The following is an 18743-nucleotide window of genomic DNA, read 5'->3' as shown; positions in this document are numbered from 1 at the left end:
CTCTTCCTACCCACAAACCAGCAGCTAAAAATGAAAACTTAAAGACTGACACCTCCATCACTAGCCCAGATAATACCCAGGTCATTGTTCACACTTTAGCCTGCTGTGGCTTTTGCTGACTGTGCAGCACTCAACCACCACCTCCTGTGTGTGGTGTGTACAGGCCAGCACAGCAACAGACACCGCTGTCTCTAGTCCCTGGCAACAGTCATTTAAAATTTTCACAGCTGGTGCTCAAACCAATTTTTGCTGCTGGGCCTAGCATCCTCACAGCATGCTTTTAAGACACAGTTGGATGAGGGGAGAATCGTTTTTAAATAAATTAGAAGGATGGGAGATAACAGTTCTCTCGCTTTCTCTCTCTCATCACTAACAATACCCAGGAAGTAAACAAAACTAGCCTAGCAACTGTTTTCCTGGTCTGTTGGCAGCCCTCCTTTTAATACAATCAAATATATACAGATCACAGCCACAAGAAGCAAGCAGAATTGCCTTGGAAGCACCAAGGCAAACAGGAACTGAAGTTCAGTGGCATAAATGCATTCAGAACTCTGTCTTAACAACTGAACTCAATAATCTGTAAAAGTGGTCTAAAGACCACATACAAGTACTTCTAAGCCATCCTTCATTGTGATAGTAATCATGCAACATGGAACTGTAGAGTTGGAAGGGAACCTGAGAAACATCTAGTCCAACCCCTTGCAATGCATGAATAGGCATCCGTGCCATACAGGGATTGAACCTGCAACCTTGATAGATTAAAATGAATGTCTGGATAGCAAGAGTTCTCTTAAACAGGATTCCATGTAGGTTCAAGTGCTTCTGCTTGTAATAAATATTCCAGTGAAATATGGACTTGATGGCTAAGACAGGCAAGACTATTAAAATATCTGACATTACAGTCTTGATCACTTTTTAATTTTGAATTCCTACATCTATAACAGCTCAGTCAGTAGAGTATGAGACTCTTAATATCTGGGTCATTAGTTCAAGCTCCATATTAGGCAAAACATTCCTACATTGCGCTGCAGGGGCTGGACTAGATGATCATCATGGTCACTTCCAACTCTACAATTCTATACAATTTTCAGCCGTCCAGCAAATTCACTGATTTGCATTTTCAAGTGTAAATGACAAAGGAAGGATGCACAAAATGATCCTACTGAACTGAAATCCCCCACTTGTTAAGTTTTAAATATATTTATACAAGTTTTGTTTATTTGTTTAAAAGCAGTTCTAAACCACTTAAATATTTGAAAAATCTCTAAGCAGCATTCAAAAGGTTCATAAATAGCTTGGAAAGTGCAAGAAAACATTCCAGTGCACTCTTAACTTAGTTAACTCAGAAGAATTTTCCTCATTTTATATTTAAGAAGAGTTGTATGTAAAGCCTGAACGATTTAATAATAGATAACCTCTGGCCTGATATAATAAAAAGCTGCTCCATAAATAAGAACTAGAATTGTGTTCATTTGTGCTTGTTGCTCTCACCATACATGGTAAAGCCAAAAGGGCTCTGAGGGAAACAAAAACAAAACATGTATTCCATATGCTATGCTTTTATGGTGATTATATTTCTTGCATCTGCAGAAACAATTAATTTTGACCTGAGTGAACCAGGGGCTAACAGCACTTCTTAAGTGATGTAACAGAACATAAACGAAGACTTAATACCAAATGTAATCTGGAGAGGTATCTTTTAGTCTTATTCAAATCTTAGTCAAATATTTCAGGTCAATTGCCGCTAAGCACAGAGCAACTAATGAGCAAACCAAAAACTACAATGTCTCCATATGTGCCGTTCCCATTTCTTCTAGCCTTAATGAATTCATAGGTCTGTTAAGTGTGTAAGGGAGTGTGACTCTGGTTGTCAATCACCCGTTTCTAGGTTTAAGATGGTATGACAACTTATTCCGCAGCATACACAATCAGGGGAATCTGCGTATGAGCAGCAGAAGCAACATTTGTTGCATTCATTTACAAGCCAACAACTTTCTGCAATGTTTATTTAAAAAGGAAGGGTCTTTTTCAGGGCTACCGTAATAAATTTTCAAATTGAACCCTTTATTACTCAACCCCTCCAACCCCAGTTATTTACAGTTTCACATTCTTCAATGTGAAAATTATGGTAAAAGAACTGGACTTTCCCTCCCTCAATATACACATTATTATATAGCAATATACAGCTTGTAGAATTATAATCTCTTGTAGACAAGTCTATAATAATTCCAACAAACTGAGTGTTCTTTTTCCTTTCAGCAACAGCCAAAGCGTAGCCACATCTTTCAGTGGCAGGAGTCAACAATTAAAGCTTGCAAGTCAGTTCTCATGCTGGGCGAGATGAGGCAAGCTCTTACTAACACAGCAATTGTTTACATACCCTGCTCAAAGGCAATGTTAACTATTGCATTATGTATTTTATTTGTCACTCTCGGAAAACACGGATGCTATCAAAGCACAAGATGAAAGACCTGACTCTCCCTGCTGCCCCCACTAAACATTCCCTATATTAGCTAACAGGAAACATACACAGTTGGTAGCCTCAAGATTTTCCCTGTACATCTGAAGAGGGAAGCTGGGACATCATGAATGTCCCTGCCTAGAGCTTCTTCCTTGCCCAGAACTAGGTGGCTTTAAAGGAGGAAGTGATCGTGGTGGTGGTGGTACTCCAAAAATTGACACAAAGAGTGCACCTCAGCCTTTTCCTGCCTTGTCAGAAAGGAGGAAGTACATTATTTACTGATTTGTTTTTTGAGAAAGAAAATAAACATCCTTTTTAGGAGAATCTTCCCAAGGAATGACAAACATGAATCATGGTTGAATCCAACTAATTTATACACAGGAGCAGACGCTCGGGGCTGAGCAACTGAACTTCCCATTCCTCTCCTCTCCCCAGGTACCCCCTTAAAAGTGTTCCAGTGGTTTGAGAGAAACCCCCAACAGAGTTACAGAGCCCAAGAGAAATCATGCTTTCCTGTATGGTCCTAAAAATACACAGTTTGTCATCCCTGCAATCCTAGTATGCTCTCTTCCTCCCCTTTTCTCTAATTATACCCTCGGCATATACAAGAATAAGAGATAACTCATATTTGCTTTGAAAAAGCAAAATGTCAGTATATCTGCAATAAAATTAATAGATTTTCCATTTTGTGATCTTAGAATATAAAGATATTCTCTCTATGGAAAATGCTAAGTGTATTCACTTGCTCCTTTACCTCAAGGTGCACATTAGTATTTAATTGGGTCATGGTCAACTATTTTAAAAATTATATTCGCAGCTATTTTTAGAAAGGACCAGCAATTGTTTTAAAAGAACATGCATACCTGCCTGCAGAACTATGGTCAACTATTAAAAAAAATAAATTCACAGCTATTTTTAGAAAGGATCCGCAAGCGTTATAAAAGAACATGCAAACTTGCAGAACTAATGCAGTTACTAATAAGCTCCTATGAATATGAAAGCCATTAAAATGTATTCAGTGTTCTGGAAACAGAACACATTTCCAGGCTGCCAAGATGCCTTTTTATTTATTCAAGGCCTGTGCTCTTAATCAATGAATCAACCATGGTATCAAAGCTCTACAACTTGTCCATGACAACATTACCAGAGAGCTCCACAATGCAAGGAAATAAAGCAATGTTTCCAGCTCAGCTTCTCAAAAAATCAATAGCTGCTAGTTGGCTTTCAAGGGAATGGTGATGCAGTGTTCTTGTTAACTTGGGACACATCACACAGAGCCTTCTTATAAAATTTTAATCAGATACTACATTTAACCCAGGGAAAGCTAGATATCTACCAATAGCTCTGGTTTCTTCAGTGCTAAAAGCCTAATCCTCTAAATTCTGTGCTTAATAGATATGCTTAGCATTCACAGAAAACAGAGGCTTCATCCAAGATGCATTGCGAATAGCAGAAAATCACTTTATACAGTCTCTCTGTAGCTACACTGAAGAGATCAGAAATGAACATACTTACATACATCACAAACAAATCTAAACAACCAATGTCAGTTGTCATTACTAGTACCTTGACTCCTAGAGATCATTGGAATGGAAGCAAATGGCATTTCTTGGATTTTAAAAACCAAGAAATAACAAACACAAACTACAGGAATGAAAGCTCAAGACTAAATTTGTAAAAAAAGAAATTAGCCACAGAGTTCCTCAATATTAGCTCATCAGATGTTGTTCGGACTACAACTCCCATCATCCCCAAAAGGTTAGCCAACGGCCAGGGATTATGGGAGATGCAGTCCAACAACCTCTAGGTAGGGATCCAAAGTTGAAGGACAATAGCTGGTGCAGCGGCATGACAGAAAATTAGTGTCATTCTAGATACTGCAAACAATTCTGGTCTTGTCTGTTTAAGACTGCTGATAGCCTTAAACGAATTTCCATCACATAAGCACTCCTTGCATCAAGAACTCAACTACACTAAATCTCTCTTTTTATTAGTGGAAGTACTAAGAAATATGATTTCCCCAACCTCTAATAGTACAGGTCACATGAATTCTGTACAATGTGTAGAATGACTCCAACTCCACAAATAATCTGATCGTTTCAGAAGAGAGATTCCTTCTAACCAGTTGTACTATTGTGTTACATAACTGTTCTCTTTTAATCTATAGAGCCTTAAAAGAACTTTGAGGGCATCACTGAAGAAAGAGTGAACCTTTTTCCCCCTCTGTGAAATCTCTTCTTTCTTGTGTGTAATAAATCACAGGCTGTCCACAGAATGGGTCTTGTTGAGCCCATATTAAAGTCAAATCTGAACAGTACACAGCAAGAACATAGGGGTCACTCATCGCTATCTGTGTTCCATGTTGGTAAGACCACTGGTTCTATTTTAAAATAAAATCTAGTATTAGAGGAAGTTTTTTCAAGCATATGTGAAAATCAGATGTGTGGGTTTTTCTTGTTATCCACGAATTTAGTGTTTTGTGGCAACTATTGGTTTTTAATACATTTCTAACAATTACAAAAGATCAATTCACAAATACCACTTGTTAACAGTATTTATTATTCAAAGGTCAGCTAAACAACTCTAGAGCAGAAGCAATGCTGACCTCACTTTTGAAATATTCAATGTGTGAGAGCTGTTTCTTTGGCAGGATTTCCAATACTATTCCATTAATAGAATCAGGCTTGTCTAGCTTTTCTTTTATCAACATGAAGCAGATGGTGTTTGAGGAAACTAGATGAGAAAGCCAGCCTAAAAAAATGTTAGTAATCAATGCTCCAGAAAACTGCATCTTCCGCTGAACATTTTTATATCCCTGTCATTTGTAGGAAACCATTAGTCACCTTTATTTACAAGCCAAAATTAAATTGATATCTACAAGAACTTTGCATTTATATTTGCGAATAATGCTCAAGCTGGACTAAAGCATCACATTTTACTTACCTCTGTATCTTCATGAAATTCTATTTACAGGAAGATGCTGATTCTTCACCTCCCCCCTCTCCCAATTACCTTTTCCTCAGGTCAAGAACACACAACAAAATATACATAAACCACTGTATATGTAAATAGAGCCAGTTATTTATGTGTTGCAATTCAGACACTGACTTGAAACAAATGAAAGTGTCAGAGAAATCAGTCTGAGAGGCGCTGACAAAGCCCACTTTAGTTTTATCAATTATAGGTAGCAAAGCCTTGTCAGGGGAGTTACAAGCACAAAAGGGCATAGCAATTTTAACGGTAACCATCACTCTGGTAAGATAAAGAATTTTACTATTCATACCTGTGTGAAGCTGAACTTTTCCAATAAGTCCCTCAATCAAGCCCAGACAAATTGGATTCCAAGCCAAAAGCAGATCAGTAGCTGTGGGAGAAATTTTAGACAAACAAAAATGCAAATCAGAATCTGTGGTAAGCAATTTAAAAGCAAGTCTGGCTATTTGTTTGTTTGTTTGTTTGTTTGTTTTGATCCTACCTCTCCAAGGGATGGATCTGGCAACAAGACCACTAGTTGCTCATTCCTATAGTACGTTATCTTAACACATATTTTTCTAGCTAATAATTTTGTAAATGGGTCACTCTCTACGGATTCAACAGGTTCCCACTGGAATATGTGAAGGCTCCATTATTCTGATACCATATTCATTTTTAAAGCTGCCCCCCCCCCCGGACATAAAGGAAGAATTAATCTTTAAATGTCATGTTTACTGTGCCAATTACAAGCCAACCCAAGCCAGTGGTTGTAGGCAACATCTCAGTTTTCTGTTCTACTGCTCCCACTTCATACCCCAAGTGAGGACTAGGCAGATATACTAGAAAAAGCCTCCTACCACCAGCTGCCCTATTTGGTGTAGTCAGCAAGAAATATCAGGGTGGGTGACCTTTCAAGCCCCGAATTCCTACTTGTAGAGGCCCAAAAGCTTTCTTCAAGTGTTATTTTAAGCAAGGAGTTAAAAACAATTCTGCAAAGTTCATTCCAGTTTATATAACTGGAAAATAGCTCTCTGCAGTAACTTAATTGTACAAACATGACTCATTTAGAGTTCATAATCAGAGCTTAGATGACACACCCTTAAAGTATGAATGCCACTCTATTCACATACTACTCATGGTTTCAACAAGTTGAAGAAAACTTGGCAAGAGCGCTCTCACTCTCCTGTAAGAAAGAAGTTTAAGGAATTTAGAAGTAGCCATTGAAAGGACCAGCACTGCACTCCCCTATTGCCTTCTATGCCTGAGACCAGAACAACCACACTCCAAAATAGCCTATGGAATTTACAGTTCAATCTCTGGAGTGCTTAACGTTCTTACTCACCAGGAGCACTTGTACTGTTAGTGTCATTTTTTCCAAGACCAACTACTCAGGTGTTCAGCAGATATGTGTGAGGGCATAAACTATGTACGGAATATGAGGCCACGTGCACTTTGCCCCATGCACACCAGAACTTCTTCCCCTCTCTCTCCGTACGCCTTCCTCGAATCTCCTTCAGAGGGTTGTAAGGAAACTCCCAGAACCAATTTAGGGAGTACACAGGGATGGGAGAGGTAGGGGAAATTCTATTGTGCAGCCCAAAGTCCTTGTGCTGATGGAGTGCCACCCTTAGTTGTATATATGATGTTTTTCCAAAAAGCATAGGATTGGGAATTATAATCCAATGTTCCAATGTAGTCATGGTGAAAATTGAAGCAAGAGTGGTCCTTGTTCCATATTAATAAATCCAGAACACGTTTGTCTCTGCTCTGCCCACCGTTGGCTCTATCTCTGCCCGCATCCTGTAGGCAGCTCCCTCAACCAGAGAATGCTGTCCACCACCCATGCTACAGACAGTATACCCTTTTAACAGTAAGTTAACCAGCTAGGAAAAACAAATACTGCAGAGGCAGTAATGCCAGTTCTGAAGAGTATATGATCTTGCTGCTGTACTTCCTTTTTTTCTTTCTGCTCATACCTAGTTTGATGGATCAGAACAACTGATAAAACTTCTGCAACTCCCTGGTTGGAAATTGGTTATTCTGGCACAAATAATTCTGATTTCAAGGAAAGAAAAGAATGCAAAAATATCTATTCTTAATGGATTACTCCATCAAGGTTTTAGGAACAACCAACAGTGCTGTTTAGGTTTAAAATGAAAGCACACAAACTAAAGTTGATGTTTGGACAAAGGTTTTTGTAAAAGTGATACTCAGAATAAATGTATTTTTAAACTTTATTTCAAAGAAATATTCTATAGGAAAATGTTCTATTCCAAGAAAAACAATTTCACAATAAGATTAAAAGCTATTGTTTAAAGAGTGAAGAGTGCAGACCAAGCTGCTGCTCTTTTGTTTAGAGACACTGTCAGTTTAAGCACCATTTGGGAAATGTTTCTGGTGTCAGCCACTTTGCTACCCTGAATTCCTATTGTATTTATAAACAATTTGAATAGATCTGTTGATATTGCTAGGTTTGCTCAGAAACAAAGAAATGGAACAAAGGAGGGCTTGGCACTTTGCCACCTATTAGAATGATCTGGACAACAAAGGGGCAAGTCACTTCAACGTTATAGTTGCACTCAGACTCAACACTGAGCCACAATTTAACTAGCCAGTACCAAGTTGGCATAAGAACAAAGATACTGTGGTTTGTTGGACCTAACATGCATTTGCTTCCTCCTCCATCCCTTGACTCTCCTGTGAATGCCGAGGTGTTAACTTGAATGCCTTATCCGCTGCCAAGGACTGGAATAGGCCTCTTACCATTGGCCAGCTGCAGAAACGAAGCAGGAAACATGAATGAGCTCCTCTTCTGAGATCTTTGGGCTACTCTCAGCACAGCCTCAACTAAACACAGTTCAAATGCCTTCCTTCCATCCTTCCCTCATTCCCAGACATGCATCACGGAGGTCTGCAGCGTAATTTTAAGGCACAGATCATCATAAGAACTTTAGGCACCTATGGTGATGAGTGGGGAAGACCCTCCCCAGTCTAAGAAAGAACAGCTTTTCCAGGAGAAAACAAGAGTGCTTCTGAGGAAGCCGCTGGCTTAGCTTTCAGTACTGTCCTTAGGATCAGTGTACATGTTAAGAGTGGTTTGACTAGCAAAACCTCTTGACAAGATGTCTCCGGCGCAGGTGATGAGTATGCTCTGGCGCCAACTTGGCATGCTGCTGACACATGTGTGGAACACCACAACGTATCTGGGAGCAACATAACTCTTCTATCCTAGTAAATGGTGGCTACTTTATTGTAGTATGGCTTGGTCCTATCCTCCATGAATTTGTATAGTCATTTAATCCAGCTGCAAGTTCCTTATCTTGCGGCAGCAAGTTCCTAAGCTAATTATTCATCGTATGAATAAGGTCCTGTTGCTTATCCTGAACAGATTATCAAATCATTTTGATGGCTGACCAAGTTATAATACTGTAGGGGGAGGGAATCTATCCATTCTCTACATTCCCTCCACAGGCTTTTTTGAAATCAGCCTTCCCCAAACTTGTGCTCCACATTTTAAGGCATTCCCATATTTGAATACACAGCAGCTAACTTTCTAATACAGTTTATCATCCCGTAAAAGCAAGTCTCTGAAATAATTCAAGACAATGTTCTTGGAAGTTAAAATATATAAATTAGAGCAACAAACATGTGTTTGAAAACAATTATTTCAAGCTATTATTTTTTTGGGAAATACTGTGAACAGAAGATAGTTTTGACAAAGTTTTAGGATATCATGCTATAAATTAATGTCATTCCTAGATGCATATAAGCACCAAGTGAGGTTGCCTTCACTGTTAAGATTTAAGCATCTTCAATATTCTATCTTCAATATCCAAAGTGGGTGCAAAGTCATTTTCTTTTAAGAGGGCTAATGTGCAACTGCATGCCCCAGGAACTGTGAGACAATCATAGGCCACTTTCAGATGCAACAATATGCCAAATTCTCTGTCTGTGATGTGTACACTACCAGATTTCTCACACTGCACTCCTCTACCTTGGCTCAAACATGATAAATAAGACAAGGGCCATTGGTTTCCCACTATATATATAAACTAAGGATTGTGGCTTGTTCCTCCCTTGCAAGTCACAATCAGCAATCCAATAACAAAACCATGGCTTCAGGTTGGATAGCAATTCTGGCTTGTTAGGGAGCAACAAATCATAATCCCTGGTACAGACATAATGGGAAATCAATGCCTCCTGGTTTGTTTATCCTGCTTGTGCTGGAGAGGAGTGCAGTGGGAGTTATCACTCCCACTTCTCATTTCACTATCACTTCTCATTCCCAATAAACCAGCAAGTCTAGATTATAACTATGTGCAAACAGTAATAATTTAAAGTTGAGAGGGAAAACTAGCCAGTCGTATGTTCCGGTACATGGTAATTTTTAGATCATAAAATGGGTTTGTCATCCTCAAATTCAGAATGTCTTTTCAGGATTCCTTCCTACCAACTTTTGCAAGTTGTTCTTTTGACATACAGCTTTGATGATGAGTAAGCATGACACAAATAGATTTGTACTTGCCTCAAAACAGATTCAGTCATCAAAGATGTAAGCTTCATAACAGCAAAAGCTGTACACCTGTCAGATTGCTAAAAAAAGAACCTCCCAATAAACAAAATAATATCAGGCACCTATATCCATTTGGACTCTCACTTAAGCATAAGTAGGGTTTCTGACAATTATAACAGTAGCCTTCCATGTTACTAAGCACAGTCATCATATATTCTTTACAGTTTTGCCAAACACTGTATCATCATTTAACACAACACGAATAGAGGGCTAGCAATACTTTTACAAATTCAGGCTTTTGGAGGCATGCAGAAGACAATACAGTATTAGTCCATAGATAGATATCCCCATCTGAACAGGTATATTAAGTTAAATGAATCACCTTTGTAAATCAGAGTCTTATACAGCACTAACTAAAGTCCTTCTCATCACATCCACTGAAAAGTCAGTCCACCGGGCATGCTGTTAGAGGGTCAAAGGATAATGACTGTGAATATAGTAAAACACAATCAACAAAATGAGGGGGCGGGAATCCAATACGAGGCCTAAATGATGTCAGGGACACATACAAGAAGTCATGTGACTCAATGACACTGTGCCCAGCAATACCCTCAGGCAAATATATTAGTGGACAATTCTAGAAGAAGACATCACTTTGCACCCTATAGAAACTAAAGTTGCAATCCTATATGCTTCCCTGCGAGTAAGCCACAATGAATTTATTGGGGCCTACTTTGGAGTAAGCATACATGGGACTGCACAGTAGATCCATTCTACAAAGTCAGCAATATCTTAACAAAGTACCATTTTTGGCTACACACAAGGAAGGAAATTTTATCCTAATCCTATTCTCTCTCCAATGTGCAGTTTTCAGCAAGGAAGGGAGGACTTTGGCATGGCAGTCTTTTAAGAATGTGATCACAGCCTGCAATATGAATTGGTACAGTTTAGGAAGAATTCTGCCACATGATCTGCTATTTATTACATTTGTATACCTCCTCTAACCAAGATCTTGAGGTGGTGAGTGGTGTAAACCTTTAAAAACACAATACAACAGTATGATAACCAAATCCAGCTGCAAGTCAGGCAGAATGAAAAGAACCACATGGGAATTAAACAGAAGCAAAAGCCTGGTTAAATAAATATGTTTGTAAGAAGGCACTGAAATAACATTAAAAATAGCTCCTGCCTAAGGTCAAAAGGCAGGCTATTCCATGAAAGGCTGCTGTTACAGAAAATGCTTCCCAATCAGTTGAACCTCTACTAGTTGTTGCACCAGAAAGCTGCTTTATACTGCCTGAGATTTGTTGGTCCATCTAGCTCAGTACTGTCTACACTGACTGGCAGTGGCTTTTCAGGGTTTCAGATGGGAATCATTCCTGGCCTTGCCAGAAGATACTAGGGACTTCTTAATGTAAAGCAGATGCTCACCTTGCTCAGCAGCTTATTGGCAGCTGGTGCAATTATTTAAGAACTAGTATAATGTGTGCACACTTGGTACCCCAGCCAGCGCATGTTGCACCAGCCACAGCCTCCAAACCAGCCTCAAGGGCCACCTCACATAGAAGGCATTGCACTAAAAAGGTAAAGGGACCCCTGACCATTAAGTCCAGTCACAAACGACTCTGGGGTTGCGGCGCTCATCTCGCTTTACTGGCCGAGGGAGCAGGCGTACAGCTTCCGGGTCATGTGGCCAGCATGACTAAGCTACTTCTGGCAAACCAGAGCCGCGCACGGAAACGCTGTTTACCTTCTCGCCGGAGAGGTACCTATTTATCTGCTTGCATTATGATGTGCTTTCGAACTGCTAGGTTGGCAGGAGCAGGGACCGAGCAATGGGAGCTCACCCCGTCACGGGAATTTGAACCACCGACCTTCTGATCGGCAAGCCCTAGGCTCTGTGGTTTAGACCACAGCACCACCAGCGTCCCTAGGCATTACAGTAGTTAGATCAAAAAGTTACCATGCACGAGTCACTGTGGAAAGGCTATGCCTGTGCAGGAACAGTCGCAAGCAGCATACCAGCCAAAGCTGACAAAAGGAATTCCAGTCAAGTTGCCACTTGGGCTTCCAGAAACAAAGATGACCCAGGAATACCCCCAAACTGAACATTGTCTCCTACAGAGTGCCTCTCACTCACATCCCACATACTTAGACCAAAAGGGTGCTATGGTCAATGGTATAAGAATCTGCTGAGAGATCCAATAAAGGTAGCAGAACTGCACTCCCTCAAGGTCATCCATAAAAGTGGCCAAGACAGATTCTGTCCCAAAACAAAACCTGAACACAGACTGAAACAGGTGTAGACAATATTTTTCTTTCAAATTATGGTGGAGCAACTTGGTCATTGACAAAATGCTTAGAGCACCTCAACTTAGAAATGCTACGGGTAACAATGGCAGTGAAAACAATGTAAAAGTGGTGGAACTCACAGGAACATAAAAGCCCATATCGTACATGCATTATTATACGTCTATACTTGCACTTGCATCATCTTGTAGATTATATAAGAAAAGAAGACTATATTTATGATTATAAGATTCACACAAACTCTTACAGCTGCCATTTTGTTTATGGATGGATGCAGCACACAAATCTGGCATCAAAGATACAGCAAACAACTGAGACACTAACATATCCATTACCTGAATAGTCTAACTGTATTCTTCATACTAGGTAAAGTATTCTCCTTGTGTTATGTGATTAGTACAGAATAGTCGGTGGTTTAGTTTTCATTCCAAGGTCAATCTCAGTGTGATCAATTCTAAGTTGTAATCAAATGCTGACTATACATATATAGCTTAATACTCAATAAGTACATGATTGTATGGGAGTAGCTCATATAGGACTACGTAATTTCACCTGTATTTGATTAGTAGTCTTTGTAGTACCAGGATACATAACTTCATGAAACGGCAAATCAATGAGAACTGTTGGTTGCTAATTTCCCATGGCCAGCATGCTACTTTCTATATAATAAACGGGAAAGATACTCTAATTGCCATCTCACAAGACTAGTTCTTTGCAAAAGGGAGACAAAGAAAGATAATGAATGTATCCTTCAGCAGCTCCACTATTCCTTTTTCAAAACATCATGTACTTTGATAAGCAACATAAAAGCACACAGGAAAAATTATTCCTTTGTTCTCATTCAGGAGTTCCACAAATCTGGCTAGCCAGTAAATATATTTCTGAAAAGAACCCTTCCAGGTACCATCCCAATGGTGAGGACAAGGTCTCATCTGACGCTATGCAGAGCTCAAGTCTCAAGGTGACTGCAGTAGGTGTGCCATTGCTCTCTTTCCCAGATCTCAGTTGCAGAATGGAATGGTGACTTAACATTTGTGTTGCACTTCAGAAAACTGTTAAGTAGAACAAGGTTCTACATGTTTGCTCATCATGGCAAGTGTGAGGCTATCATCTTTTGAGCATGAAAAGCCCCATACTTCCTCTCAATCTTGGAGCTGAAGGGATGGGTAGGCAGGGATCATCCTCAAGCAAACCACACCCAGGGCCTCAAAAACCTAAACTAAAAGGCTTTATCTCCCCAACTTTTACAGTCCAAAGTCAGGAACAAGTGGAGGGGGTATCCTGGTGACAGCAAATTCTAGCTTACCCAAAAAGTGTAGGGTCTTGAAAAAGTATTGCTACTCTAAAGGTTCCCATAAAGGTCAGTGCAATGTTAGGAAAAGCCCCTTAGGCATGTAAGTGAAAAGATAATAGCTCAGTAGTGGAGCAAAGGTTTGTGTGAAGGTCCCAGGTTCAATCCCTAGTGTCTCCAGATAGTGCCGGAAAAGACGTATCTGAAACTCTGGACAGACATTGCCAGTCAGTGTAGCAATATCTGGAGGAATCTTGACAAGCACTCACCCTGATCATTCCACATCTTTTGGAAAAAAAGGACATTAGTAAGAACTTTGTCGGGGGGAAGGGGGAAATAAATTAACATGTTTTTTGTCTGGTTGGACTTAAGATACTGTGTGTGTGTGTGTGTGTGTGTGTTTTATAACAAAGATAGAACCCAATTTTGCTTTTTGTCTCACTCACTTTTGATTTTTGCCTCAACCACCAATGGAATGCAGCTGCTCACCCCCACCCCATCCCACCCCGGTTTCCACAAATGTATGCTGCTCTTGGGCTAAAAAAGGTTCTGCCACCCTTGCTCTAAAAAATGCACCGAGCAAACAAAACGCTATGACAATACTTTGGTATCATTCAATAGGTTCATTAGGGCACAAACTGAGCAAATCAAATGAGCGTTAACAAAACATGTGAAAAGACTGCAAGTGAAGCAAGAAATCTCTTTACACATGAGCAATACAAAAACAAGTGCATAGTCATTTCCATATAAGCTACAGTGGTGCCTCGCAAGACAAAAAGAATCCGTTCTGTGATTCTCTTCGTCTAGCGGTTTGTTCTGCTTCCCCAGCCATCCTCCACCTTGTGTGCATCACCAAATGAGATCACCACCTTCCTACACACTTCCTTCTTCAGCAAGCTTATCCACCACCAACTGTCAAAAATTGGACCAGTATACAGTACTTTCATAAATCCCAGGTATATTATCCACTCCACAAGGTGCTGCACTCCCATCAACTTGCTTTTAAAAAATCTCTATCCTAGCTAACTCCAGCAAACCCTCAGCCCACACACTCCTTTCTCAATTTAGTTAAGCAAAATTTTAGCTCAGTCAGTGTGGCTCTTCACTGAACCATCTAAACAGCCTGCCCTTTCAAAAGTTTACAATGTGCCTCTTGTTTATTTATCTCTAAGTTTTCATACTTCACCCTTCCTCCAGACTGGAGCATAGGGCAGGCAGCTAACAACAAAATATAAAATACAGAACCAAACAGAAAGGTTCCAAAGGCCTTCACAAACAAATGCATTTTTGCCTTTCATCTATATGTGTGTGCCTGTTATATCTTAATTTGGGGAGAGTTCCATAAATGGAGTGATGCCACTGAGAATTCCCTGTCTCATGTCACTGTCTTGCTTGGCCCACTGGCTGGCAGGACTATAAGCCGGGACTCTTCAGCAGATCTTAAAGCTCAGGGTGGCAGGCATCAGGAAACATTCTGACAAGAATGTAGGCCCCAGGTTGTTTAGACCTTGAATTGGGCTTGGTAACATACTGGCAGCCAGCACAATGCCTTCAGGATTGGAGCCATATGATCCTGTCAGGCCGCACCCAACAACAACTGAGCTGCAACATTTTCAAGGGAAGTCTCACATAAAGGTTATTAGAGTGATGAAAACAAAGGACAAGCCTTCCTGGTTCAGGAACATCCACAGCTGGCCAGAAATGGGAATAGGCACCATCAAGGCTACTTTCACATCCAGTGATAGCTTGGAATCCAGAAGCACGCCCAGACTATGAACCTGCACTTTCAAGGGGAGTGCTGCCCTATCCAAAATAGACCATATTCGTGAGCCTAAGAACCATGAACCCACAGCACCTTCATTTTGCTCAGATTCAGCTTCAGTTTACTGGATCTCATCCTGCCCAAAATAGCCTTCAGACATTAGTTGAGCACATGCACAGCCCCTGTCATTTAAGAGGAATAGAGACAACACTGGGTATCAGTATACTGAAGTCCCTGCACTCCCAATATTCAGATGACACCTCCCAGTAGTTAAACAGCACCAGGGACAAAACAAAAACATGTGGCACCCCACAGCAAAAATACCATGGGGACAAGCAAAAGTCTCCCAATGCTGTTTTCTGTGACAGAGTAAGAATGGAACCACTGTAGTATAGTGCCCCAACACCCAATTCATGGTCACTCTACAGTATCATGGTCTGTGATAGAATAAACAGGGTAGCATACCCCCATCTTCTCTCTTCCAATAATGCATACTCCGCAAGGCAAACTCAATGTCATACTCAGGTCAGAAGCCAGATTGGGCTAGGTCTAGAAAATCGGTTTCATCCAATAACAAGTGCAATTGAACACCACCCACCTTGATCACCTTGCCTAAAAAAAATGAAATATTTGCATCAGTTGTCCAGTACCTCTGGATCCAGAGAGGGCCTTAAGGAGCATTTGCACCACCACCACTTTTAATGTGGTGGGGCATCAAGCCCTCTTACAATGTGGCATCAGTCACTGTCTGACCCAGCCAGACATTTAAAAAGGCAGGTAATTCACTGGTCTGGGATACACAAGCCACAGATAAATCTCCATATGGCTTTAATCCACAAACAGCCAGGCACAGCAAGCCACAGGATACATCCTGAGGGCGACAGAATAACTCCATGCAGTGCAAGGGCATGCAAAACTGGTGAAACTCTACCATCTTGGGAGGGCGGGGAAGGGGTGTGTTGCTTTCCGTGGGTCAGACCTATGGCTGGGCACAGATTCCCTACTAACTTACATTGTAAAACACTCCGTGTACTTAAGAGTGCTTTTGGTCTTCCGGGAAAAGAAATTCAAACCTACACAAATCAGGCCACGAAGAGTTCACTGTTTGCTCTGAGTCACCGACTTTATAGGTGAGGAAAGGAAGGAACTATTATAGATATCGTTCGTTTGAGAGCATATTGTGGGGGGAGGGGAGGGATTGCGCGTGTTCTTATTTGCAAGCCGCTTCGAGTCAGGCAGGAGGTGGTGCAAATAATGAAAGCCACAACCTCCCAAAGGTGAAAGTGGTCACCAAGCGAGGGGATCCGATGTCAAGAGTCGCCTCTTTTCCCTGCTCCGCTGTCCACAATTCCCTCTTTCCTCCCGGCCTGTCACACACACCACCCGCCTCCGGCAGGAGGACCCCTCACCTTCGGCCGCCTGCCTCCCTCTGTCTCTCCACCTGGCGCCTCCCGCTCACCTGAGCGCGCGCCCAGCATCTCCCCCCGCCCGCCTCGCAGCAGGTGCGCCGCCCTCCCGCCGCCCTTGGGCGACCCGGACTCAGAGCTCCCTCCGCCCGGCCGACCTTAAGTCTCCTCCTCCCCTGAGGAGAATTGCTACTCCGAAGACTGAAGCCCCTCGGGCGGCGGCGGCGGCGGCGCGCCCCTTCCCTTGCCCAGCCTGCCCGTCCTCGCGACTCACCGGGACGCAGCTGGAGGCTGCCGTCGGCGCGGCTGCACCACAGCGCCCGCTCCCCTTGCTGCAGGATGTAGTGGTCCTTGGCTTGGAAAAGCTCCATGCTGGGGGCGAGAAGAGCGCCGAGAGGGGAGGGAGGGAGGCCTCGCCTCCCCTCAGCCCGCCGCCGGGTTTCCGAGGCGCGGCGAAGGGACCTGCCCCGCTTGGCGCGCCGCGGCCACAGAAGCCGAGCGAGCCCTCCAAATTCCAAGAAGAGTGACGGGAGCGCGCTCACGCCCGGCGCACCACATCCGCCGCCTGGAGGCTGGGCCCGCCTCCTTGGGCTGTTGCCGCCCCTGTCGGCGCTCGGCGCTCAGGCCGGGAGGGTTCCGGCGCGCGAGGGGGAGAGAGAGAGAGAGCCCCGCTGGACACGTGACTCCCGCCGCCAGGCCCTTCTTTGTGGTTGTTTTTATCCTGGAGATAAGCAGCGAGGCTGCTTCGGCAGAGGCAGGCGCCCGCGCTGGCCTAGGAAAAGACACAGATCTGTGCAGAGAGAGAGCGGTGGACCAGCGAGGAGGCTGTGCTGCTGACACTCCTGTTCGCCAACCGTGTATACATAGTATATGAAAGGCCGGTGCTGTCTGCCACTCGTCCAGAAAGAAAGCATCGTTGTTTTTTGCTTGCTTCTCTTCTTTCACCAGCTCTTTTAGGACGTGGAGTCAACGGGGGGATGGGGAAGGTCATCAAATCATAGGATTGTAGAGTTGGAAGGAGCCACAAGGGTTATCTCCTTTCTTGAAGCCATTGGTTCAAGTCCTACCCTGTGGAGCAGGAGGACACGATCTTGCTCCATCTTCCATGTGGCAGCCCTTTAGATATTTGATGATTGCTTTCATATCTCTCGAGTCTCTCCCCCCCCCCCCCGCAGGCTAAACATACCCAACTCAACCTTTCCTCCAAGACTTGGTTTCTAGACCCTTGGTCCTCCTAGTGGTGCAGCGATAAAACTACTAGCACATTTGCAAAGCTAAACAAGCTGGTATGCTTTCAAATTGGATAGCAGACCCTGTGTTGAGATTCCTGAATTACATGGGGCTGAAGTAGGTGGCCCTTAGGGTCTCTTGCAACTCTACAGTTCTGTGGTCAACTTGGTTGCCCTCCTCTGCACATGTTGTGTTCCAGCTTGTCAATATCCTTCTTGAATGGTGGTGCCTAGAACTGGATACAGGACTCCAGGTGTGGTCTGACCAAGGCAGAATAGAGCAGTACTATTACATTTGTTGATCTGGACACTATACTTTAGAATTAGCCTTTTTGCTGCTTCATCACACTGTTGACTCATATTTGGCTTGTGGTCTATGAAGACCCCTTTTCACACGTACTACTGGCAAGCCACGTGTCTCCCATCTTATATTTGTGCAGCTGGTTATTTCCGCCTAAGTGCAGAACCTTACCTTTGTCTTTATTGAAGTTCATTTCATAGAATTATAGAATTGTAGAGCTGGAAGAGATTCCTTCAGTGCAGGAATCACAACTAGATCACACATGACAGGCAGTGGTCCATCTAATCACTAGGGCAACATTCTATACATATTTGAATACTCAGTGGGACTTACTTCCAAATTAAAATACATAGGATTGCATTGCACATTTGGGTCAATATAAATTTGGCTTCTGCTTTGGTTTGCTACTATCAGAAATAAAAGATACATACTTGTGTTGTACCTAGGAAAATATGACAGAATTCTGCCTTACACGAAGTCAGACCATTGTTCAATCT

At 42.3% G+C, this 18743-nt stretch overlaps 1 protein-coding gene across 2 annotated transcripts in view; it reads right to left on the bottom strand.

Moving 5' to 3' along the window:
* Positions 1-17284, bottom strand: part of INPP5F (inositol polyphosphate-5-phosphatase F) — a 39368-nt gene extending 22084 nt beyond the window's left edge. The window contains exons 1-2 of one of the 2 annotated variants that reach the window (XM_082222741.1): positions 16991-17284; positions 5745-5825 (exon numbers count right to left, since the gene is read on the bottom strand). In XM_082222741.1, coding sequence (XP_082078867.1) covers positions 5745-5825; positions 16991-17087 — 178 coding nt within the window. In that variant the 5' untranslated portion in view covers positions 17088-17284. Of the gene's footprint in view, positions 1-5744; positions 5826-10329; positions 10356-16990 lie in introns of those variants that run through there. The other variant, XM_082222742.1, reaches the window with a different exon arrangement.
* Positions 17285-18743: the final 1459 nt, after the last annotated feature.

This window comes from Podarcis vaucheri (genome assembly GCF_965113315.1).
Source record: "Podarcis vaucheri genome assembly, chromosome: 5".
NCBI classification, from domain to species: domain Eukaryota; kingdom Metazoa; phylum Chordata; class Lepidosauria; order Squamata; family Lacertidae; genus Podarcis; species Podarcis vaucheri.
This window is presented reverse-complemented; position numbering and strand designations above follow the sequence as displayed.